Source organism: Musa acuminata, chromosome BXJ1-5 (assembly GCF_036884655.1).
Source record: "Musa acuminata AAA Group cultivar baxijiao chromosome BXJ1-5, Cavendish_Baxijiao_AAA, whole genome shotgun sequence".
In the NCBI taxonomy this organism is placed as follows: Eukaryota; Viridiplantae; Streptophyta; class Magnoliopsida; order Zingiberales; family Musaceae; genus Musa; species Musa acuminata.
In genome coordinates this window covers 40,995,689-41,021,460 of record NC_088331.1, presented here as the reverse complement: position 1 = coordinate 41,021,460, position 25,772 = coordinate 40,995,689, and the positions used below count along the sequence as shown (strand labels likewise).

General features: G+C 35.8%; 3 protein-coding genes and 2 non-coding genes across 6 annotated transcripts; 2 read left to right on the top strand and 3 right to left on the bottom strand.

The window, feature by feature from the left end:
• Positions 1 to 1,504: 1,504 nt before the first annotated feature.
• Positions 1,505 to 7,344, bottom strand: LOC135674319 (rho GTPase-activating protein 3-like). The gene is made up of 5 exons (XM_065184058.1): positions 6,727 to 7,344; positions 3,861 to 3,981; positions 3,502 to 3,621; positions 2,133 to 2,363; positions 1,505 to 2,062 (listed from the first exon to the last, which is right to left on the bottom strand). Exons 1-5 carry the CDS (start codon positions 7,170 to 7,172, stop codon positions 1,553 to 1,555), a joined length of 1,428 nt encoding a protein of 475 aa, XP_065040130.1. The 5' UTR covers positions 7,173 to 7,344; the 3' UTR covers positions 1,505 to 1,552.
• A 9,349-nt stretch (positions 7,345 to 16,693) lies between these two features.
• On the bottom strand, positions 16,694 to 16,779 carry LOC135675276 (small nucleolar RNA snoR20a). Its single transcript, XR_010513854.1, has one exon. It is a non-coding gene; the product is annotated as a small nucleolar RNA snoR20a (small nucleolar RNA).
• Positions 16,780 to 16,941: 162 nt separating this feature from the next.
• LOC135675263 (small nucleolar RNA R38) lies at positions 16,942 to 17,031 on the bottom strand. Its single transcript, XR_010513842.1, has one exon. It is a non-coding gene; the product is annotated as a small nucleolar RNA R38 (small nucleolar RNA).
• Positions 17,032 to 17,469: 438 nt separating this feature from the next.
• Positions 17,470 to 20,022, top strand: LOC135674318 (ribosome production factor 2 homolog). Of its 2 annotated transcripts, none has more exons than XM_065184056.1 (7): positions 17,470 to 17,598; positions 17,744 to 17,818; positions 17,909 to 18,112; positions 18,716 to 18,961; positions 19,039 to 19,281; positions 19,501 to 19,566; positions 19,644 to 20,022. In XM_065184056.1, the coding sequence occupies exons 2-7, from the start codon at positions 17,750 to 17,752 to the stop codon at positions 19,761 to 19,763; spliced, it is 948 nt and encodes a 315-aa protein (XP_065040128.1). In that variant the 5' UTR covers positions 17,470 to 17,598; positions 17,744 to 17,749; the 3' UTR covers positions 19,764 to 20,022. The 2 variants fall into 2 exon arrangements, with proteins under 2 accessions (XP_065040128.1, XP_065040129.1); XM_065184057.1 differs by having other exon boundaries at positions 17,524 to 17,598; positions 17,741 to 17,818.
• Positions 20,023 to 20,721: 699 nt separating this feature from the next.
• Positions 20,722 to 25,258, top strand: LOC103985693 (bZIP transcription factor 29-like). The gene is made up of 4 exons (XM_009403478.3): positions 20,722 to 21,842; positions 21,918 to 22,050; positions 22,178 to 22,262; positions 24,781 to 25,258. Exons 1-4 carry the CDS (start codon positions 20,788 to 20,790, stop codon positions 24,993 to 24,995), a joined length of 1,488 nt encoding a protein of 495 aa, XP_009401753.2. The 5' UTR covers positions 20,722 to 20,787; the 3' UTR covers positions 24,996 to 25,258.
• Positions 25,259 to 25,772: the final 514 nt, after the last annotated feature.

Here is a 25,772-nt window from a genome sequence, read left to right as displayed (position 1 = left end):
AATATTTTATTATTCTTTAAGAAATTATCAATAACGAGAGGTTGTCACAGGTAAAAAAAAGAGGCTGTGAATTATTTCCCCCTCTATTGAATTGCTTACTAAGAGACAATGGATAAGAAGTGGACATTATTGCAGTAACAAGGACAAAGGGGCACTACTGAAATGTAGAGGAAGAAGTAAAAGCTCAAGTCCACATCAGTTATCTACGAGTAGCTAAGATTTCCTATTGTGATGCAGTTCATTGAATGTGTGCATTCAATTGCGACATGTTGTTGTTGTTAGCATTATAATTACTCGATGTTCATTAAATCGTAGAGTTACCGGGCTGCTTCGTGTATGAAGGATTTGTAAATCCACACTAATAAAATCGTAAAATTTGAACTATTTGAGATGTTATATGAATCTTTATTGATATAGAGATCCATCCATAAACTATGCTATTTATGGATCCATAATTCATGATCATATGACTCAACATCTATGAGCTACGCTATAGAATGGCTTGATCTGAAGATATATACATGTTATATTGGGGAGAAGAATAAATACTTTAAAGTGTTAAAGTAGATCTAATTGGACTTCATGTTTACATATATATCATTGACCTAAGAGTCTTTAGTTTTAGTTATAGTCCTAAGGCTTTTATTAGTCATTTGTTTTGTTGAATCTTAAGCCCTTTATGAATAAGGGGCAATTTAATGCTCAAAATCAAAAGAAAAAGAGTGAGATAGGATAGAGGCAAAAGAGGATGAGATACAAGTGTTTGATTATTAATGTAATTCTATCTCTAAAGTTTATCGAATCTCATTATATCTTTTTAAAATTTTAAGATGAGATATGAGCAGGCAAGATTTGATTTGAATGAAATAAATTGATAAAAAAAAAGTAAAGGGATTAAGCCCTTATAAGTTTGAATGAAGATGAATTGCATTAGAGATGTACTTTGTGTGAGATAAAAGCATATGAACGGCTGAAGAAACAATATTTGTGTGAGATGTACTTTGTGATTCTATTCTCCCGTCTTCTCAGGTAGAGGGAGGGGACGGAGAGTGATGAAGCATGGCCCAGGCAAGAGTCCGTTCTCTGGATTCATGTAACCCATTCTCCATCAATTCATTTACTAGCATTTCTCTGCTCTGATCTCTCTGCTTCGCCAGGAAGGTCAAACCTTAGCTCCATTTATATCACTGAGATGTTGTCTCCTGTCAGAACCAGTTCAGTGTAGGTAATGCTGCACTATACATCACCTTCAAATTAGTTGAATTGGATATAAAATATTTCAGGCTTGTATCTTTAATTATTTGTCTTTATTTTATCGAATGTTGTCGAATGTAATCAGGTGTCATCCCACTAAATCAGAAGCATGAAACCCTATCTGTAGCTACTACTACTATGTTGATGCTGAGCATTTCCTGCTGCATTACTTTTACTCTGCTTATTACCAAGCTGAAGCTATGAACAAGAAGAAGCTACCATCTCCTAAATTTTTGAATACACATTGAAGTACATAAATGGCCCAAAGATACATATTCTGCATGTCATACAAAGCATATCACGTCCAAGCTTCTCTTCCTTCATCCAAATTTACAAGCTTTGCCTGCTTCTTAGGGCACCTACTTAGTTGAAAAATAGGGCGACTGCAAAACTTCCTCACTACCTTCCTAAAACTCACCCTATCCATCATACTTTCCACATCCCCATATACATATCCACACTGACACTCATCTCTTGTGGCATCTAATTCATTTGTCATTTCAATTTTAGGCTCAAAGCTGCCTTCACTGCTACCCAATGATGGTTCACCATTGAACAAGAGTTTGCCTATAGCGACTTTATCAAGGGCATAGATGCCTAGAATTTTCTCATTGGTGCACAGAGCATATTTTTCTGAAGGTTTAGATAATGTTGCTTCATCCTTGTCACTTGGAGATTCAGAGTACGAACTGAATGCGATGGCCGCAAAAGATGCCTCTTCTCTTTCTCGCAGCGTCTTTATGATCAATGTCTTGAGGAAGTTCATCACTTGGACAGCATGGATCAGTTCAGTTAATGGATCAGCCATCTGAAAAATAGACATGAAAAAGTCCTTAGTATAGATTCACTCTGCGTGAACAGTACTCAGCTCTGGTAACCTGAGTCATGTTAGGTGCAAAAACCATTGCAATATTTCGAGCATTCATCTTATTGTAGTGTTCATGCTCCACAACATCTGCCATCAAATTAATGGCCCAGTCAAGCAATGCTGCTTCAGTTGGTGGTAGCATCCTTGCAATTTCAGAGCACACTTCTTCAGTGTTGCAGTGCATCACCTGATCTGGTGTCAGTGAGTCGAGTACTCCTCTGGGTAACTCTCTAAACCATGCCTACAGCAGCAAAAGAACTTCTGATCAGCTAAATACTAAATGAATTGTTCAAAAAGAACCAAAATACATTTGAATTTTTCAATCGCAAACAGAATTAAATTTCATCTGCACAACATTTTTGTTTTCTTAATTCTGTAATCTAAGATTGGTAGATCCAATGGCTCTATGCATTGATTGTCTCTTATTCCTCATTTACTATAAGAATTGAAGTCTTTTGATCATGTTTAGTGCCAAATTCTGATGTGTAAGGAGGTTATTAGAAATCAAGCAAAGAGTAAGAAAATAGAGATATAGCAACTTCTTAAACATCCATGCAACAGTAGAAAAATACACAAATACTATCATGTACATATTGGAGTCTCCTTCAAGGTTTGAAATAGGTAGTTGAAAAAAATTTATGTTAGACTAACTTTTAGATAAATAAAGATAATAAAATTGAACATTTTTAGACTTGATGCAGAAGAGTACTATCACTGGGTTTGAATGGAACAAACAGAAATTTGTAGGCTCATGGAATATTAATATATAATCATTGGCATAAGTATTTGCAATAAGAAGAGTTGTTCAAAGTAATGTTTGCAATACCACCGATAGTACAAATGGTATTTCCTGGTCTGACATGTTACTGGTGTACGGACCATGGTAAACAGAGTGGTATGTCTGGTACCAGACCTATACCACATGGTATGCCTAGTATATGGTTGGTACAAGACCACTCGATACCTATATAGTTTCTTTTTTCAACCTTTTTAGGTTGTCTTTGAAACTTGGTAGATACCAGCATATCGAGTGTTGGTACATTGCCACGGACTTATAGGTACTAGTCCAAACCCTGATTGGTATAGTCTTGATACATGAAATTGTGAACCTTGACTCAAGGAGAACAAGAACATTCTAGAAATTGAAAAAGTTTCTGAAACAGGAAATTCACTTCTTTTGAATCAATCTATATTCTTTATTTTGAGAAAGTGCAAGAAATCGATCTTAACGCTTAACTCTACTTCAGAACACCCCCAGTACAAAAGAATGTATATTTGTGTTCACAAAATGAATGATCTTAAATCAGGAGATGCTTAGCAAATCAAAGATAGCTTAACTAAAAACTCAATTCTTTAATAAAGTTGGATGTTTATAACACCTTTATCAATCCTGCTAGACAATGCAGATCAGTTCCATGTAGTACAATTCCTCTATTCAGTTGTTCTCTGAGAAACACTTCTTGGCTATTCTCAGCATTAATTCTGAAAATTCCTTCCACCTTCAAGAAAATAAGGAATTCTATGGATGAATATGTATCCAATATATACATACTAACATACATACATACATACATACATACATACATACATACATACATACATACATAAATATATATTTATATATATTTATATATATTTATATATACATGTACATGTACATGTACATATACATATATATATATATATATATATATATATATATATATATATATATATATATATGCAAGAATGAGCTAACCTGTAGACCTCCTTGTAAATACAAATGCCTTTGCATTGACAGTAGAATCGTTGGAACGCTGTTTCCTCTTTTATCATAGGAGCACTGCATAGATTCGACAGAAACTCCAAATATACTCGTACTATGAAAAAAAAAAACATTTGATGAGATGACTTATTAGATTAATTATGATCTCTACAGTTAAAATCAAATAAATGATGGCTATTCAATCAGGAAAGGCATGATTGGTTCTATTGCTACTGCTCAAAGATAAAAACAATGTGCACGGTAGAACTAAAAATTGAGATAAAGGAAATAATACAAACAACAAGAGCAATGAAATATATCATTAATGACTTCCACTATACAATAAACATCACCTTAATCAATTTGAACAGTATCGAATCAAACGTCCAATTTAGAACATGAAACAACATGTACAAGATTGTTTGTTTGACAAGAAACCAAAATTAATTTATAAAATTATTATATAAGTTAGCAAAACAAGTCTCTAACAGAAGATATTTTTTAAAAAATGAAAACAGACGATAATATTTTTAATACAAGAATTATAAAATTTTGAATTTTAAATGTTATGAAATCGTTAAATTTTAAATTCAAAAAATAGGAAACTAAATCCGAAAATAATTTTCCTTTAAGCAAAAATTTATTTTAGAATTAGAGATTACACAATATATCAAAAATAATTTCTTTCTTATATCAATTAAAACTTATTTAAATATTTAATATTTTTCAAAAAAATTAAAATTAAAGGAAAAGAAAAATCAGAATTATTATTATTAAATGGATGTCTAGAATTTTCTGACTTTAAATTTCAAAATTTTTAAAACTTCTTAATATTTTTAAACATAAAATTATTAAACTATTTTTTAAAAAATATTTATGATAGTTCAAAATTAGATATCCTTTTTCAGAACAGACTTCTATAAAACAGGTAGTAATTAATTTGTTAGTAAAGAAGTTTCTTTATAGAATAAATTTTCTATTCAAATTTCTTTTTTATGTGTATCATTAAAGAAAAAGGTCAAAATTGGATTTTAAGCTTTCTTGTTTCACTTTATCAAGCTTAGATATATTTAAATTGGTTATTCTAGAAATAGAAAAGTTTGATTTTTTTTAATGAAAATAGAAATATGGCATGGTTTTGTTTAGGAATTTGATTGTAGGAAGTTTTGTTAAAATAGTTTACGAATTTGAAGTTGTCCAAAGATCAAAGATCTTCAAAACTTGTATTAGGAGTCTTCAGATCTAGAAATTTAAAATTTTAAAAATTAATTAAAATGTTAACATAGTACAGAAAAAGTTCATTAAAACAAAATCTCTCAGATTTGACTATTGAAACAAAGTTTGAACCAATATTACCCAAAAAAATTCAGGATTATTATAAAAAATAGTAAAGACAGTAAAAATATCAGGTTCTGTTTAAGAAGAAATCTAGTGGAAACAATATTAATTTATCAATAAAAGTAATTTAATTTGTTTAACTAAATGCACGAACAATTATCAAAGTGTCATGCAGAATTTGATCAAAACCTAACCTCATTTTTTTAAATAATACATTAATCAATTAATCAATTGGACATAACAACAGTTTTTATGATTAATTTGTTTTAAAGAAGGTTAGCTCCTCGTTATATTCTTAATTAAAAGTTTGGTATGCAAGATTTTTCATTAGATTGTTAGAGCCTACATTAAACTAGATCAAATTTAATTAAGAAATATAAAAAATATATATATTGAAACATGAAGAGAAAGTTATAAATATAGAATCTGGAAGCATATTGGATGCTTTCCAAGGATAAAATCTGGTTCTCATACAAGATAGGGATAAATTTATCCCAAGATACGATCGAAAAAACTATGTGCAAATTTCTAGTGGAGGAAGGATTCAAATGATACTGCTATTCCAAAGAGGACTAAAAGCTCTTTTATATAAAACCGACCTAGATGAATGAATTTTTTGGGTCCTTAATGGCTCAAACGCTACACGATAATTCATAAAAGTGAATTATCTAGTGGAGGATAAATTTATCCCAGGATAAAAATCAGGTTCTCATACAAGATACAGATAAATTTATCCCAAGATACAATCGGAAAAACTATGTGCAAATTTCTAGAGGAAGGATTCAAATGATACTGCTATCCCAAAGAGGACTAAAAGCTCTTTTATATAAAAAAGACCACCTAGATGAATGAATGTTTTGAGTCCTTAATGGCTCAAACGCTACATGATAATTCATAAAAGTGAAATCAGTCGAAATATTAGACAAGTGAAAAAGGGAAGGGATTCACTCAATTAATCTATAGCTCTTCTTGTCATCATCGTGTTGCCCACCAAACAGGAGCTCTCAGTAGCTCCAACCATTCCTCCAAATAATTAAGTCTCTCCTCAGGCATTCAGGTGTGTCGCATTGTCTCGAGCACCTTATATAAATACAAGAAAGTACACCCCTATCTCCTTACATGAGATAAAGTAAACTGAGATGAAATGGTGGCTGACTGGGATAGGCATCAGAGTCAAGCACGGAAATTGAAGAAGATACCATTTAGGAATTAATCGGCAACAAATAGAGCTGCATAGTGATGGCGAGGAATAATTACTGGTACATGAATCCTGTTTGAGTGTCTGGCATTGTAATCCATTTGAGTCCCATTTTACCACGATTCCAACAGATTTAGCTACTGAATCATGCAAACAAGTAACGAAGATGTGTTCGTGAGAGACACAGATGGTGATGCCACAATCTTAAACGATTACCGCGTATACAAACCACATCATGATTGACAATTAACAAACCGAATGAAAAAGGGAGACGATCGACAGCAAAAGAAGAGGAAAAGGCAAAGAAAGAGATAGGAGATAGACCTGGCACTGGGAACCCTCGGGGGAACCTCGGGCTCCAACTCGGCAGGCAGGCCGAGGAAGCCATCGAACCGGTCGAAGGTCACGTGCGCGCGGTGGCGCACGTCGGTGGGCCATCCGATCTCCATGGAAGCAGGGGAGGCGCCGCGCTGGCCGCACGCTACGCTGCACATCACTAGCGACTTCCTCAGCGCCGCCACCAGCACCGTCACTATTTGGTGCTGCCGCTGGTTTTCCCTTCTCTCCCCCTCTTTTGCTTTCGGTCCCGGCACGATCAAAGGCGAAGAAATCGGGCACTCCTCCTCTTGCTCATCCACTTCCTCTTCCTCTTCATCATCATCATCTTCTTCTTCAGAGGAGGAGGAGGAGGAGGAGGAAGCGAAGGAGCAATGCTGCTGCGAGGGGAGCGAGGAGCGGAAGCCACCAAAGTGGCGCTGGAATCGGGCCATGAGGACGGAGGAGTAGTAGGGTCAATCAATTAGGAGGTCGGCGACGTTGCATTAAGCACGGATGAGGATGGGGATGGGGATGGGGATGGGGTGGTGAAGTGGTAGGAAGAAGATGAGGACACCGTGCTCCCTAAATGTGCCACCGCAGTCCAATTTGGTTCTCGAATCTATTTGTTTCCATGAACGAGGAAGGGAGTCGTCCTCGAGTACTGGGAGATAAATTCGGGTCATTCTTTTATGACGTTAAACCCCGTGAGAAATGTTTATGGCCCTCGTGGGGCCCGTCACAGTGTCCAATCAAGTGGCAGGTAAACGAAACCTCATTTATGGATCATACGATGAGCCATGTGACGGCACTCGCTGCAAAAGATTCTAACGTGAGGGGAACTGTCGATGACGAGGCGGCTACGTGGCATTTCCTGGGCATATAAAATCTGACAACCACAACATGGACATCACGTGATATGCTATATCAGCATCACGTCAGTCATGCCGTTTCCTCTCCCCTCCTCCTCTTGTGATCAATTATTGCTCGAGATTTCAAGCAATTTGAGGAGATCGTCGTATGCAATCCTTACACTGTAACGTGTCGTTGATAAGATCATAGGATGCTCTCAGGAGTTGTCTCGGAGTCTCTCGGCAAACAAAATGGCGTACTACGGACAACAGTTCAACGTGAAGCAGCCAACATTTGTATCCGTTTTCAAGTGAGGAGGACGAGTGATGTAAACACGGACACCCATCGTTCCTTTGTTTGTCCATACATTTGATGCTCGTTGATTATATTACTTGATACTACATAGAGAAACTTTTGTGTTATTTTACTATAATCACTTAAGAAATAGTTACACACCAACTAGAGATGTGTATAACATTAAAGAAAAATATTTGTTCACTTCAATTTTTTAGAGCTGAACCATTTAAGAATGAATACTACATATTAAAAACATACTTTTTTTATATTATTTGGACTCTTATAATTTGTTCAAATCCTCCTCCTTTCGTCTTTGTTATCCAATGAACAAATGCTCACTTGAACACTATACAAGAACATTATCCAACATGCCTTTGATGTAAATTTTATAATATTCATACAAGTAGCAAGTTATGAACTAAATTGATTTTGAATTAGAAGGATCCACCTCCAACCAAATCATTGAACGTGTTAGTTCTATCTTTGGATTTTCATATCATATTTTTATCTCAAAACACACTTTTTTTCTAATTCTAAATATGACATATTCGAACTACATCAAATTAATTTTATCATTTTAAATTAATTATCTAAATTGATATAAATAGATTGATCATCAAGAATACTTCTCTCTCATTCTTTACCATTATACAATTAGGTTCGAATCGGGAGCATATACATTCTTATTTATATGATCATTCGAATTACCCTAGAACCAAAATATCATAGATGACCCTTCAATGATCACACTTTTCTTCTGTACGAGAGAATCTAACTCAAGTCATTATGATGAGGTTTTCCTTAGACTCACTCAATAAGATAACTCTGATCGATATGATGTCGACTATCATCCCTCTTCTCTTATAATATAATATAGAGTTTAATGATCCAACTAAGTGTAACCTGTAATTCCTAATATCACTCAATTGTGAGAGAATCTGACTTAGGTCATTATAACTAATAAGGCTTTCCTTGGACTCACTCAATAAGATAACTAATGAGGCTTTTATTGGTATGTTAATAACTTTAGCATTATTCAAGTGAAATCATTTTAGTAAATCTAAAATATACTTAGTTTGATTAACAAAAGTTTTATCACTTAGTTACTTAATTTACAATCCTAAAAAAAATATTAATTCTTCCATTAAACTCATTTTGAATTCTTGGCTCACAAATGACTCACACAAAAATTCATTTGTAGAATCAAAAATAATATCATCAATATAAATTTATAAAATCAAAAATAATATCATCAACATAAATTTGAATAATAAAAATTTATTTTTAAAATATTTAATAAATAATGTGGTATCGATCTTGTCTTTCAAAAAAATTATTCTTAATAAGAAATGAGCTAAGTATCTCATACCAAGCCCTTGAGACTTATTTCAACTCATAAAGAGCTTTATATAACTTAAAAAAATGGTTGAAAAATAAACATTCTCAAATTCGGATGGTTTCTCAATATAAATTTTTTCAAAAATAAAACCATTAAAAAAATTACTTTTGACATTCATTTGAAATAATTTAAAATTATTAAAATATACATATGAAAGGAGTATCCTTATGGCTTCAAGTCTTGTCACAAGAGTGAACGTTTCTTCATAATTTATATCTTCTTCTTAGTTGAAATATTTAGTCACTAATCTAGCCTTGTTTTTAACCACGATACCAAGTTTATCTTGCTTATTCCTAAAGACCCATTTGATGTCAATTACAATATGATCACTAGGTCTAAGAATAAGTTTCCAAACCTTATTTCTCTCAAATTGATTTAATTCTTTATGCATTGTAAAAATCGATGAGTAATATTTAAGAGCATCATCAATATATTTAGGTTCAATTTGAGACAAAAAAGATAGTATTTGTATAAAAAAATTTAAATAAAAAATAATTTTAAATACCTTTTTATTTGATGTATCTCCAATGATTAGCTCCTTAAGATATGCATTTATATACTTTTATTCCTTGAGTAAGGATTCTTTAAAATTATATGCATCTAAGTTTCTTGGGAAAGGAGAATTCTTATTCAAATTCAATGTATTAAAATCAAAATCATCATCAAAATTGTTTTCTTAAATTCGGGAGACTCATTAAAAACAAGATGGATAGATTCCTCAATAACTAAAGTTTTTTTATTAAAAACTCGATAAGCTTTAAAAACATAGGAATATCTAAGAAAAATATCTTCATCGGATTTTGCATCAAATTTTCCTAAGGCATCCTTTTTATTTAAAATAAAATATTTATAATAAAAAAATTTAAAATATAAAATATTATGTCTTTTATTGTTTCACGATTCATAATGAGTTTTAGATAGTAGTGGTCTTATAAGATCCATATTCATGACATAGCATATCGTGTTAACGGCTTTAACCCAAAAATATTTAGGTAGGTTATGTTCATTAAGCATGGTTCTTGTCATCTCTTATAAACTCCTATTTTTTTCTCTTAATAACTCTATTTTGTTGCGGATTTCTTGGAGAAGAAAAATTATGGTCATATCTAGTTGAATCATAAAATTTTTAAAAATCATAGTTTTAAAATTTACCACCATGATCACTACGAATAAAAGAAATCATAAAACATTTTTCGTTTTGAACTTGTTTGCAAGACTTCATAAAAAATTTAAAACAATCACTTTTATGTGTCAAGAAGTATGCCCAAGTATATCTACTATAATCATCAACAATCACAAAAGCATATTTGCTACGACTTGTGATATCAATTGATCCAAATAAATCCATATAAATTAATTGTAGCAGTCTAGAGATATTTACTTGATTTTTAGATTAAAGTTATTCTTTATTTGGTTACCTAGTTGGCATGTATTACAAACTTTATCTTTGACAAATTTAATTCTAAGTATACCTCTTACAAGTCCTTTAATTATAATTTATAAAATTAATTTCATACTTGCATAACCTAATCTCGAATGTCAAAGCTATATATCATTGTTTAAAACTGAAAAACAAGTTTCATCATAAAAATCATTAAAATCAATAGCATACATATTATTACTCGACAATCATAGATTCATTTTTATGTAGTATCTATATAATGCAAACATTAGATTCGAATTTAATGTTATATCTCTTATCATACAATTGATAAATACTTAGTAAATTATATTTTAAATCATCTACTAATAAAACATCTTCAATCAAGAGGTTTGATTTGTTACCTATATTTCATTTTTAATAATTTTTCCTTTATTATTATCTCCGAAAGTTACATATCCTTCATTTTGGCTAGTGAACTTAGAGAAATGTATTGGATCTTCAGTCATATGCTTTGAACATCCACTATCAAGATATTATCTCTCGTTCTTATATTTCAATTGTAGACATATTAAAAAAAAAAAGAGTTTAATTTAAGTACCTATTTAATTTTGAATCCCTCATGATTAGATCTACCTATCTTAACTTTTGACATTAACTCATTTATGATTCCTTTAGGAACCCAATCTAATTTATACGAGCTATATTTTTTAAATAAATATTTTTAAGTATAATGACCATATCTACCATAAAAATTATATTTAATTTTAGGAAAAACATGTAGTATGAGTCCTTTAACAAATATAGTTGGCTTTTGTTGAGTCTTACTACTCACAAAGTCGATTCCTTCTTATTTGTGTACATGACCTTTCTTAGCAAGAATCATGTTTAATTATTTGTTTAAATAAATATTTTTAAGTATAATGACCATATCTACTATAAAAATTATATTTAATTTTAGGAAAAACATGTAGTACAAGTCCTTTAACAAATATAGTTGGCTTTTGTTGAGTGTTACTACTCACAAAGTCGATTCCTTCTTTTTTATGTACATGACCTTTCTTAGCAAGAATCATGTTTAATTATTTGTTTCTAAATTTAATTTTTTATAATATTTGTTGTAATGACATATTTTCATTTTTTATTGAGTCTAACTCTTCACATTTAGTATAAGAAGTTAACATACAATTATCATATTTATTTTTTAATTTATCAAATTTAATAGAGAGAGAAACATGATCATTTTTTAGTAATTTATATTTCTTACTAACTAATTTAAATTCATCGTAGAAATTATGAAATGCATCAAGTAATTTATCATAAGATAAAAAGGTTTTAGTTGAGTCACATACCTCGTTGAGAGCTCTCAAAGTATAGTTCATCATCTCGTTTTCGTTTGTTTGCTCTTCGTCTTTTGATATACTAGACTCATCCTAAGTCACTTTAAGTGCTTTCTTCTTCTTTTATGTTAACAGCTTCTTCTTCAATTGTGGGCACACATTTTTGAAGTGTCCTAGCTTCTTGCATTCATAGCAAATGATTGTATCCTTTTTAAGTTCATTTTTATTCGTAGAGTCTTGTTTGACAGGATTTGTTTTGTTCCTTTTTATGAAAATTTTAAATTTTCATGTGAGGAGTGTTAAAGTCATCATCAACACTTAGAGCTTTCACTCGAGTGGTCTTCTTTGGTTCTAAGTGTAAAATCCTTAATGTTCTTTGAAAGATTATTCTCATATTCATCATGTGTCTTAAAAGTTATTTTATAGGTCATTAATGATCCTATGAGTTCTTTAAGAGAAAAGTTATTCAAGTTATTTACTTCTTGAATTATAGTTACCTTTCCAACTTTTTAGAAGAGATCTTAGAATTTTTGTTAAAAAGTTTAAGATTAGCAAAACATTTACCAGAGCTTTCAGACCATTGACAACATTCGTAAAACGAGTGTACATGTCACCAATGGTTTCACTTCGCTTCATTCTAAATAATTCATAGCTATATATCAAAAGATTAATGTTAGATTATTTTGCTCTACTTGTGCCTTCATGACTAACTTCAAGTGTATGCTAAATATCATGTGCAGTTTCACATATAGAAACCCGATTAAACTCATTTTTGTCTAAAGCATAAAACAAAACATTCATAACTTTAGCATTTAAAAAAAATATTTTCTTCTCTAGATCATTCCTTTAGAGGATTTTTGAAAACCACATTCAACGACATTCTATAAATCAAAATCCATAGAAATAAAAAAAATTTACATTTATACCTTCCCGTGTAGTTCGTCCTATTAAACATAGGAGTACAAGTGATAGAGTAACCCTCTTGATTACTAAAGAAAGTCATATAATCTCTCTTTGGTGTTAAATCAACTAAGAGAACTTGACTCTGATACCAACTGTTAGGATCATAAAGATACTAAGAGAGGGCGATGAATTAGTGCTTTCAAAATGAAATGATATAAAATTTTATTCGAAGAAATCGGTATTGAAAATGTATTTAACTTAGAATGAGTTAGTGTAGTAAACAATTAAATCAATAAGCAATAACAATGGAGAGCATAAAAGAAAATGTATACCGAATTTATAGTGGTTCGATCATCGTGACCTACGTCAACTCTCAATTACTCCTCCATTGAGGCCACCAGCTTTCACCCGATTAATCTTCGTCTGTTGAAAAGAAGATCGTCAACCCTTGTTACGACTCTTTTCTCCTTTTCATAAGCTTAAGAGAAAATCTTTATAACTTTCTTTTACAAGTAATCCTCACACCTCTCTTAGACTGACTTCGAAATTTAAAGAGAAAGGGACTCAACATTGTCAACAGAGTTTATACACTTAAAATCATAAAATTTTCATACTCTTTTCTTGTTATCTCAAGCAAAAATGAGTAAGATAGCAAAAAATGAGTGGAGTATTTATAGACCCCAAATGACTTAAAAAATAAAGTCAAAAATTCACATTCCCGATTTTTTGAGGTACTAGCGGTACTATTGCCAATGCTAGGCAATACCATCGCCTACCACACTGAGCACTAGCGATACAATTATCTGACATAACTTAGAAGATTATGTTATAACGATACGATTACCAGTCTGGACGGTACTATCACCTTACATTGGCGATACCATCGTTGAGTCTTCCGAAAACATACACTTCGTACTTTCCAACTCACAAGCGATTCCATCGCTTGGTTTGGTGGTATCACCGTCTGACCCAATTTCAGGTCACTAAATTAGCTTTCTAATAAGCCCAATTCGATCCGAATTTAAGCCCAATAGATCCTTAATTAAGTTGACATGATTAAACTCAAAATCAACTTAATTAAAACTTAAACTACTTTAATCAAAACACAAACGATTATAATCATCAATCCTACTCGGAGCGACAGCTATTCTTGGATGAGCTTGGATGAGGACAACGGGGAGGACGCAATCAACGAGTCAAGCTTGACCATGACCACCATCGAGTGGAGCAATGCGATGTAGCAGCTCACATCACCGTCACTGCCTCCTCTAGTAGCTACGGTGGCAGCGACTGGCTTGGGATTCAATAACATATCATCCTCTATGATGCAGGATCGGTTGTACGAGCTGGAGCGACAACTACTCTTGGAGAAGGATGATGAAGAGGATGCAGTCAACACGTCAAGCTCGATCGTGAACATCGCCGAGTGGAGCGACACGATGCAACAGCTCACGTCAATGACATTACCTCTGCTAACAACTACAATGGCAACGACTAGCTTGGGGTTTGACAACATGACGTCCTTCGAGATGCAGGATCGACTGTAGGAGCTGGAGCGATAGCTACTCTTGGACAAGGACGATGCGATCGACGCGTCAGGCTCGATTGTGACCACAATCGAGTGGAGCGATGCGATACAACATCTCACGTCATCGTCGTCGCTGCCTCCGCCAGCAACTATAGTAGCAGCAGTTGGCTTGGGGTCTAACAAAAAGTCATCCTCCGCAATGCAAGATCGACTGCAAGAGCTATAGCAAGAGTTACTCTTGGATAAGGACAATGAGAAGGGTACAATCAACACATCAGGCTCAGTCATGACCACCATTAGCAACTGCAGAAGTAACACCGAACCAGCTCTCTCCTTCACCCAGGAACAGGGAGAAAAGCATGTGAAAGCCTTCAAGCGAGGAAAAAATTTTATATAAAATTAATATATAGTAAAATTATTTTTTTATCTTTTTCATTCATACCCTTTTATATGAAACATGTGAGATTTTTTTCGACAAAATTAACAAAAGAGAATTATGATTAAATGTTTTACTTTCAAATTGCTATTTTTTAAAGTATAGATGTTAATCATAGTTAACGAACCCATGTGCATGCTATCGATATGACAATGGAAACCCCGCAAAGCAAGCCATGAATACATATACATAAATACAAATAAGAAGAGTGAGTGATGCTCCGTAATCACAAGCAAATAACTAAGTAAATGTATGATCTGCAGGATACCTCTCCTTCCTCCTGCATAGTTCGAGGTATACCCCATGAGAAATACTTCCCATCGAAGTCCCCAAGGCTCCGATATTGAGTCGGACGAACGGTGAAAGATTCACCACTCCATATAATAAAGGTAGATTATCTGGTGGCAAAGTGCCTAATTCAGATTCTTCTCTTTTGTGGGTTGGAAAAGACTGGTGACTAGAGCCTGTTGTCGGAACGAGTTAATAATGCAAGCAACCGCTGCTTACCTTGGAAACACGACATGTTATCGTGACAGATGATACCAGTATCAAGACTGCGTCAAAAGCAACTGGCCACCGAAGAAGGCTGTGGCATGGCATGTGCAAATAGTATCACCATCTGCAACATCCTATCGATGAGTTATGTCAACCATCGTTCACCTACGACAAATTTCTGGCACCAGTCATTCATTCGATGAGGGGACTAACGTATCAGTACGAGGCGAAGGACTAACGTATCATTCATTCGATGAGGGGACTAACGTATCATAGAAGTTCATCGAACCAAACACGTCTCTCCAAAGAGATCTATGGGGATACCCATCGCCACTCCAATTAATGATCACCGAATCAAAATTTTTATAATGTTACTAAAGAATGATATCTTCCGGGCCAAAATCAAGAACTGGGCAAGCCTACCTTGGATCAAGAACAGGCACCGTGTAAACAAGGCTCAAATGCTTGGTATACACGATCTATAATTTTGAATCTGATCCAAGTGAAGTAGAACTCCGAAAATAATATTATTAAAAAATAGTCTTGTAATGATATAGATTTAACGAATACCAGCAATATCTAATATAAAACTTCATGGGTATAATTAACTAATCAGTTTGAGATATTATAGCTTGATATCATACATAATTTCACTTAAAATACCAGGTCTAAAAAATGCCTATTTTATTTAAACGTAGCAAAAAAAGAATGATTATTTCTCTGAAAACACTTCCATGTCTTTTTTCCTCACAAACTCCAATGGTACTTTTCCTATTTTTGTTTGGTTCATCACAGGATTTTCTAATAATATTACGATTTTTTATTTAGATGCTGAGAATATTATAAACTACTAAAAGTTCAATGACAACATATTATACCATTATCGTACCGTTGATTTAGTTAAATCTAATTCATTTCGACTATTTACTATATTCTAAAATAGAATTTACTTAAATAAATTCTTGTTTTTAGTATATTTTAATTCTGTATATTTTATTTTTAGTATATTTGCTTAAATAAAAATTTACTTAATAATTTTTTTGTCAAATCGTATTTGACCTAAATGTTACATTCAAAATACTTAAATGTTGCTACTAACTCGAACAGTATTAACATTTCAAGATACCAATTCTTTACTATGTTATAAAATTAAACAATTCTTCAATACATACGTACATACATATATACTGTATTATGACTTCAAAACTTTTGGTATTACGTTAAAAATCCGATTCAATCTTATGAAAAAAACAAGGTTTAGCTTTAGTTCTCTTAATTACAATATTATGCTAATTGTAATTAAGAAAACGAAATGATCGCCATATGAATCATTCTCAAAGCCTATGCCTCAGACCGTCCTAGTTCTTAAAATTTTCCACATAGTACAAGTGGAAGAACTTGCTTTCGGTAATGAAGGTTGGCATCATCGGCAACAGGCATCTAATGCATCACTATGATACATTAGAAAGACATGAACTGGATTTGAATCCCGTCCACAACAATCTGTGGAAGACTCTTGTACCAGAAACCAAAGAGCAGAGACGGAAATCAAAACCTAGAAGAAATAGAAATTGAAGCATAAGATAACAGCAAGGATGCATCAGATCGACTGCTTTCAGCACCCATAGTAATGCATCAGACAGGGATAACTGTATTGCATTCATGGTCTCATCATCCACAACTTTGCTGTCACCAAGAAAAGCCTAAGCAATCCATAAACTAAAATTAAGCGAAAGAAAAAAGAAAGCACATAGAAGGGATCTATCAGATCTTCCTATTCGATCGAAAGTAAAGATCATCGCACCCAATCTAGCGAATTGGATGCATCCTTCCCAGAAGTGCTCATCATTTAGAACCCCAACAAGAGAGAATAAGTGGAGAAATGGAGGACGACCTCACCTCAAGAGGAGGAGGAGGAGGAGGAGGAGGCGGAGGCGTGGGAGACAATTGCGAAACTGAATGTGGGGGAGGCTATTTAAAGAGACGCCATCGGATAGTTTGGAGAATTAGGGTTTTAATGGGCCTCATGATCGTGGCCGTTGGATTACCATCATATCTGAAGCATGCGTTGTTGATGGATCGGATCGAATTCCGTCTGATTCCATCCGAACAGATATCCACCGTCGGATTTGGACCCTTGAAAAAACCCTAAAACTCGATAACCCTTCTCACCGATTCCTCGACCGCTCCTCTGCAACCTCGTCTCCTTTCCAACCCCAGCGGATAGCAGAGGTTCCCGATCGCTGTCTGGTAAGGTTTTTTCCATTCCTCCGCTTGCTTGGACTGAGATCTTTGTTTTTTGCTTTGATTGGGTCATTCATAGGCGCTATTAACTCACTTCTGTCTTATTCTTTAGCAATTTGTTGATTACATCTTTGCATGTTCTTGGTAGCAGCCGACGATGCTAAAAATCAAAACCCCCAAGACGCATCGAGCTAAACGTGAGATCGAAAAGCGCGCTCCGAAATTTGTGAGCAAGCCATTTAGATACTGTTTAACTTTCAGGTGAGTCGACTCGGAGAACATGATATGTGAGGAGTTATTACTTGTGTTTCTGTAGGTTGAGAATGGCAAGAAAACACTGATACTTCATGGCACAAAGACGAGTGATGTGTTGAACACGGTGCTTACTCAAATTTATCATTTGAAGAGAGATAACGCTGTGAAGTACACGAAGAAGAATGAAAACATAAGGCCTTTTGAGAGTGGCGGCGAGACTTCTCTGGAATTTTTCTCCCTTAAAACTGACTGCAGTCTTTTTGTGGTGAGTAAAAAAAAAACCCTTCCTTGATGTTTTATTTGTAATTTGGTTGTAAATGATTGATAGATGTAGTTCAATGTTCAAAGACTCCGGCATGAAATTTTCTGTCATGTCTCTTGGCCGTGGTTCTACTGTTTGTTTGGTTGTTTCATGTTCTATTGTCCTGTTATATGTCTTAAATTTGCATTCCTCAATAAAATGAGCATAGTTATGATAGTCTTATTAAGGAAGTGCTTGCTTATTTTGGGTGAAGTATTGCTGGATATATTCTTCAAGAACTTGGTATGTCTTTAGTATCAAGTTTAGCATCCATGACATAATTCTATAAATTTTTTTGCCAATATTGTCATCTCTTTTTTACCTCTTGTATCACAGATTAGCAAATCAAGTTTACCCCATTATATCTAACTCATCTGCATTTCCTTGCATTGATAAATGTCAATTTGAGGAATAGTACAGGGTGTGAATTTGCTTGTGATGCTCTTTTTGTGTTTCCTAGTGACTAATACTAATCAAGGAATGGAGTGTAACAGTTGCACGTGGATCATCTTAGTTAATCTTGTTATTTCAATCATTGAAGATAGCTTGTATCATTTGGTTCTGCAGTTCGGTTCTCATTCCAAGAAAAGACCAAACAATCTTGTTTTGGGGCGGATGTTTGATCATCATATTTACGATCTTGTTGAAGTGGGAGTGGAGAACTTCAGACCAATAGAATCTTTTGAGTATGACAAGAAATTAACTCCGCGGATTGGATCGAAGCCATTCTTTGCTTTTATAGGAGAAGGTTTTGAAAGCGTTGAAGAGTTGAAGCACTTGAAGGAAGTTTTGCTTGATCTTTTCAGAGGAGAGGTTAGTTTCCTGAAACATTGTCTATCGTGTATTTGTGCTGAAGCACTAAAGGGAGTTTATCATTCTCGCTAGTGCAGGTTGTGGAAAATTTAAATCTTGCTGGCATAGATCGTGTATTTGTATGCACGGCTCTCTCTTCAAGTACGGTGTTTTTAACCCACTGTGCTCTCCGTTTGAAAAGATCCGGCACGGCAATTCCTAGGATGGAACTGGTTGAAGTTGGACCATCCATGGACTTGGTGGTTCGGCGGCATCGGCTTCCTAATGACAGCTTAAAGAAAGAGGCAATGAAGACCACTTCTGAGCAACCTAAAAAGAAGGTATGTGCTACTGCTAATTTAGTCCATAGCTGCTATTATGTTGTCAAGTGATGCTGTGAATACTGTATCTGTAATTTCATATATTATATATTTTTTTCTTGTCCAGATGGCATCAAATGGTTGCCAATAAGACTAGATATACTATTTGAACTCTTGATAAATTCTTGGTTGTCCATATACCTCACTTTTTCAAGACTGATTGTAATATTCTTCTTGCAGATTAAAAACGTAAGCAGTGATGTACTGCAGGGTAAGATAGGGAAGATCTACATTCCAGACCAAAAGGTTAGGGTCTTCTCCTTCTTGGTTCTATTGGGTTTTAAGATAGTATCCTCAATAACGGCTATGTTTTGTTGCTCAAGGTTGGTGGTATTACACTATCAAGTGACGTTAAGGGACTGAAGAGGGAGCGACGCGAGGCTAAGAAAAGGAAAGTTGGAATAGAGAACGAGACAAAGAAAAGGAAGACGGCATCGGATTAATGGGAAAGACCACAATTGTAACGAGTTACCAACGTGTTTCAGATCCCAAGTTAAAGCTGGTAGTGCTGATTGTTTTAAGCAACAACATGTACAAGCTCAATTGAAATGCTTGTTGTCATTCCTTTTGAAGTGTGTTTTAAATATCCCCTGTTTATTAGAATTTAAGTATTTTCAGATGTCAACCGCTTTGATTCTCGATATAATTGATAAAATAGTTGGACATGATTGCAATGAACAAATGCAATATTCTTTTTGTTAATTTTCTGCAAATTATTTATCAGCAAAACTCATTAGTTAATGGATTATGACAATGGCATCAATCCTCTGAAAAATGATTGTGACTGTGTAATTGAATCATCGTGTCTCCCAGGGGACCAGAAATGAAGAGATGCTGACACCATCGAGAGTATAATACCAAAGACTGTATGTTTGTAACGACGAGCCTTATACGGCTTCACGAGTGCTGCTCTCGTCCGCCTCGTGGTATCGCATGTTGACGCTACCCCACGTTGTTTTGGTTGGCGCGTCCGTTTAAGAAGGCTTCTATGATGTGACGATAACAATGCTCTCAAGAACGGACTCCAGAGGCAGCCGCACGTCGAGCGACGTGAGCGCGACTCCACGCCGTATCGGATCTCCATTGGTTCGTGCGCCTCTTGCAATAATTCCACGCACCCCCACGGGCAAAGGCAACGCTATGGATCGGCGGAGACCTCCAAACGAAGGGGGGAGACCGCGGGCCTCCCGAACACCGGTATGGAAACACGCGCGATCATTACCTTCCCTTTGTGCCCTTTTACGTACTTGGAAACGTAATCAACGCTGCTAGAGCGCGCGCACGATGACACGATGCCCCTGGGCCCCACACGGTCACACTGGGTAGCCTCGCATTTGTGAGCTTCCAAAAGCGCCTTTCTCTCTCTCTCTCTCTCTCTCTCTCTCTCTCTTATATCGCCACTGTTCTTGTCCAAATCGACGACTGTGTTGTGTCTCCTCCTCGCCCTTCTTATTGGGCTCGGTTGCGATGAATGGCATGGAGAAAACTGGGAATGATCCGATGCAGCAATTCCAGGGGAATGCGTTCCCCTCCATCTCCAAACAACTGCCTTCGATGACGAAGGGGCCGTACCCCGGCTTCCCTCCGGCGTCTCCCTCGCTGCCGACGACGGCCCATCGGTTGCCCCCTGCCTGTTCTCTCCACTCCCGCTCCCTCTCCCAGCCGGCGTTCTGCTCCCTGTCGCCACAGTCCTATCGCGCCGACTCCTCGCCGACCGGCTCCCTATCCGACTCCGTCTCCGTGGATGACCACGACGCCTCCGTCTCCCGCTCCCCGCCGCTTCCTCCCAAGGACCCCGCCGGCGTTACCCCCGCCAGAGATGGCCTTCCACCTCGCAAGGATCACCGGCACTCCCAGAGCGATGTCCCGTTCGCCTTCTTACCGTCATCACTGCCCGTCCAGGCTGCGGGTGCCGCTCCCCACTCCGCGGGGTTCGTGATCTCTGCCAGGCCGCCGGCGGCGGGAACGAAGGGGGAGAGCCAATGGGACCGTGGATTGGGCGCCGATGGCGTCACGGGTAGCGACTTGTTCAGCGCTTATATGAATTTGCAAGGCTTCGATGCGCTAACTTCCTCCGAGGACAATCACGAGGATCTGAACAGCAGAGAGAGTGGATCCAAGACCAGTGTCGCTGGCAGTAGCGAGAACGAAGCAGATAGCAATTCTAAGAGACATGTCGGTGGTAGTAGTACAGTGTTGTGCGCCAACGATTCATCGAGGAAGGAAGGGATGAAACCAAGTTCTGAGGTCAATCCTGATATGGCGAACTTCAGTCACTGCAGGAGTCTTTCCATGGACCGTTTCACGGGGAAGCTCAATTACGAGGCGCCGCCGCCGAAGCTGCTGCCTTCTCCTGGAATACTAGCAGCGCAGAGTTCTAAAGCCAATTCATGGGACGGGGCTCCAAACACCTTCAGCTTAGAGTTTGGCAATGGCCAGTTTACTGGGGCTGAGATGAAGAAGATCATGGAGAATGGAAAGCTCATTGAGATGGCAATGACTGATCCCAAACGTGTCAAAAGGTTTATGTTTGTGTTCATAATTGAAGAAATCTTCTATTTATGTGATATCTGGCTGACTTGGTCTCTTAATCTCAGGATATTAGCCAACCGGCAGTCTGCTGCACGTTCTAAGGAGCGGAGGATGAAGTATATCGCAGAGTTGGAACACAAAGTGCAGGCATTGCAGACACAGACTACCACATTGTCAGCACAGCTGACTTTGTTGCAAGTGAGATATGGATTATGTTTCTCAGTTCTCAGTGTCTTGAAACAGAGCTATAGCTGACATGAATGTGATTCGACCCATCTTGAAGATATTTATTCATTTTCTAGAGTTCCTTTCTTTTTGTCTGCAGAGAGACTCAGCAGGCCTTGCTAACCAGAACAATGAGTTGATGTTTCGTCTTCAAGCTATGGAACAACAGGCACAACTGAGAGATGGTAAGTGCTATAACTTGAGTAGTTTGTCTTTGGCATTTGTTGTTACACTTGGATAGATATTTGCTTTAGCAAAGAGCTGCCATAGTTTGCATCTTGTAAATGGACAACATGTAGTTGGAAACTTCCTTATGTTCATGTAAGCCCGTGGTCTTTTAATTGGAGCCAGTTCCTAGGACCAATCCCACAAAGTTTATGCTACTGTGTTTGTTCTGGTAGGTGACTTGTTATGAGCATCCAAATGATGGCTTATATGTTGGTCCCCATGAATGCATCAAATTCCAAGATGTATAAACACAATGCTTTAAAATGTTGGGTTATATATTCAGTGCATTGGTCCTGAGGCCACACAAGTCTCTTGTTAACTAAAGAAGGATATATATCTTCTACAGAAAGATAATTTTGGCTTTCCTGTCCCTGTTGTGGTAACTTGTAATGATATTATGTTGTCTGTTAGATTCATGAATCACCCGAGTGATTCTGGAAATAGTAGCAATAAAACCAATGATAATTTAGATGAACTTGCTAATTCAAGTGACCTGTAGAATAGGCAGTTCTTGAAATACTAGCAATAAAACCAATGATAATTTATCTGAATTTACCAATTGTAGAATAGGCAGTTCTTGAAATAGTAGCAATAAAACCAATCATAATTTAGATGAAATTACCAATTGAAGTGGCCTATAGAATAGACAGAGGGCACCTTTCTGAAATATTCTTTTACAAAATAATTTGGCCTTCCTCAGTTAGGTAAACTATTCCCCGAACTTTAGTTTCTGGACACTGTGCATGTATGTCTGATCAAATAGAGAAGAAACCAAGTCACTTTCTTTCCTAACCTTTATTTCTAATTCATAAGACCCTGTGTTTTTTCTTAAATAAATTGATTCTCGAAAATTTCCCCATCTTAGAACTGCAAAATATGCTGGTTTTGAGTTTTTTTTTATTATATTTTCTGCTTAATTAGTTTCTACATGTCACACATGAAGATACATGAGGACTGTAACTTGTTCCTATGTCAAAAACATCCAGTTTAAGGATTGATGGCTCTCGTGGTATCACTAGATAGTTATGATTCCAGAAGGGGTAGTATGTGATAGCTGAGGTGTGCTGCAATAGAAAGGCTGAATTCATGGGAACAGTGTAGTACATGTCCTTGTATGCAGTGACTACACACCAATCTAAATTTACAAGTAACTTCACTGACATGGTATAAACTAAGGATAGTAGTGGGTGTGGTTCTTTATAATTCCAAACCTTCCTGATTTGTATAAACCAGGATTGGATATCTAGAAGCAGATTCGGGACCAAATTTGGAGGGTGATGAAGAAAGTTGTTGATTTGAGTTGTCTATAGCCAAACCCATGCTTATGAGAAATGGACTGGGTGTTCTCATTGGTTCTTGAATATATATATTTGTTTGTATATTTGAGATTCTGTTTCCAACATCATCAGCAGTCTACTAGCAGAAAATTATTATTATTATTTCTCTTGTCTACTGAATGTTTGTGGGGTAGAAGTGAAATTGTGAAATAGAGCAACCAACCCAATGTTCCTCATTAGACTTACACTCAAAGTATCATCTTCCAATTAAATTGAAAAACAATGAAGTCAATTCATATTCTAAGATTAAATCTATTAGTTATAGAAAAACTTGTCCTTACTATTGAAGACCAAGCCAAATACACATCAAGCCTCCCTAAATTATTTTCTGCTGTTCTGTATTGCTCTATCTCTGGCTAATTTTAAAGAAATTGTGTTGTACTAAGGTTCATATATCTAGGAGCAATTCCCAGCTTTCTTTTATGAGGGGGCAGTAATGCTCTTAGGGTCTTTGTTCAGATGCCATCTCCTAACATGAGATTCTAGGTTTTGTTTATGTAACATGTTTTCCTAATGCCATTACATTTTTTTTGTTATTGCTGGATTTAAATTTCAAATTAAAACTAGAAAAACACAAGATAAAGATTGATAAGCGAAGATTGATAAAGGAATGAGAGAATAGCAGCCAAGTAAATAAAAGAAAAGTCTAAGCATAGTTTGAACTTTGATCTACCCTTACCAATAAACAAAACAATTGAATCACACATAAATAGAGGAGATGTTATGAGATATTCAGAAAGGTAAAAATTGAAAGAGGATTAAGAGAATAGTCTCACATTGATAAAAAATATAAAAATTATAAGTATATATATTAGGTTTGACCCACAATTCAACAAGCTAAAATTTTAAAAATGAATTAGTTGATATAATAATTCATATATTGAATTTGGCTCGCAATTCAACAATCTTAGTTTTAGGTTAAATTAATGTCGAATCTGATATATGCTAACTTCTAATTAGTTAGCAAAGTACTCATTCTATGAATGCCGCATTACTTACCTGATGCATATGCGTTCCAGTCCTGATAAACCGATGTGATGAGTTTGCTTGCTGCTAACTTCTTAGCGCTGATATTATTATATGATTCAATTTACCTTAGTCATAATGCAGTGAATTATGTTGTTGTGCCATTGTGCAGCTCTAAACGAGGCTCTGACTGGTGAAGTCCAGCGTCTGAAACTTGCTGCTACCGGGCTGGCTGATGCTCATCCTTCGAATGACTTGCACCGGCAAACATCAGCTAATTCTCAGATGTTTCAACCTCAGCCGAAGCAGCAACTTCCACATACGCCTCTCTACCAACTGCAGAAACAGCAGACTGACACAGCAATGGGTAACAGGTCACAGCAATAATTTCACCAGCAAACAAGGATTTGGATTATACAGAAGAATTTTGTGAGTTGCTCAGTTATGTGGATAAAAAGATTCCACCACGCGTTAAACCGGAGGTTCCTTTTGGTTGGGGGTGGAGGCCCGGCATATGAAGTTTATTGATATTGACCTTTGTTTTTTTTGTCAAACATAATAATTCTTTGGATGGTTACTTTATGTATGATCTAAAGCATTCATTATTCTTTAAGAATTATTTGTTAAATATCATGTTAAAATTTCACGTATTGATGTTGAGGTCTCATTTTTGCGATAGTTGGAATCAATTTCGTCACATCAAGCTTAAGAAAAAGAGAATCCTTTATGAAAAATCATAAAATAGAACGTTGTATGAGAATAGTAATATCATCTTTGTCAACTCTATCTCTACGACTAAAGACTGACATTTTGTTTTGAAAGATAAAAAGATCGTCTCGAGTGACGCGAACAATTCCTCACCTTCTACAGCTTTGGAAACGGTGGGAATAACCAATTCAACTTGAAATTTAGCGAGTCCATTTGTCAACCAAGGGCGCTGCACTACGAGCGCGCCGGGCCCAAATCGATACACGCGTCCTCAGCCGTTCATTCACAGGAAATTGCTGATTTCAGGTGGCCCCCACATCAAACTTGTGAGCCACGCGGAGGCCATTTTGATCTTGCTGGCCGCGGACGTTTAGAATTATCCGTCACCACGACACATGCCGATAGCATGTTTCTTAATGTTCTTATTGGGGGCAATAAAAAGAACTCTTCCATCGT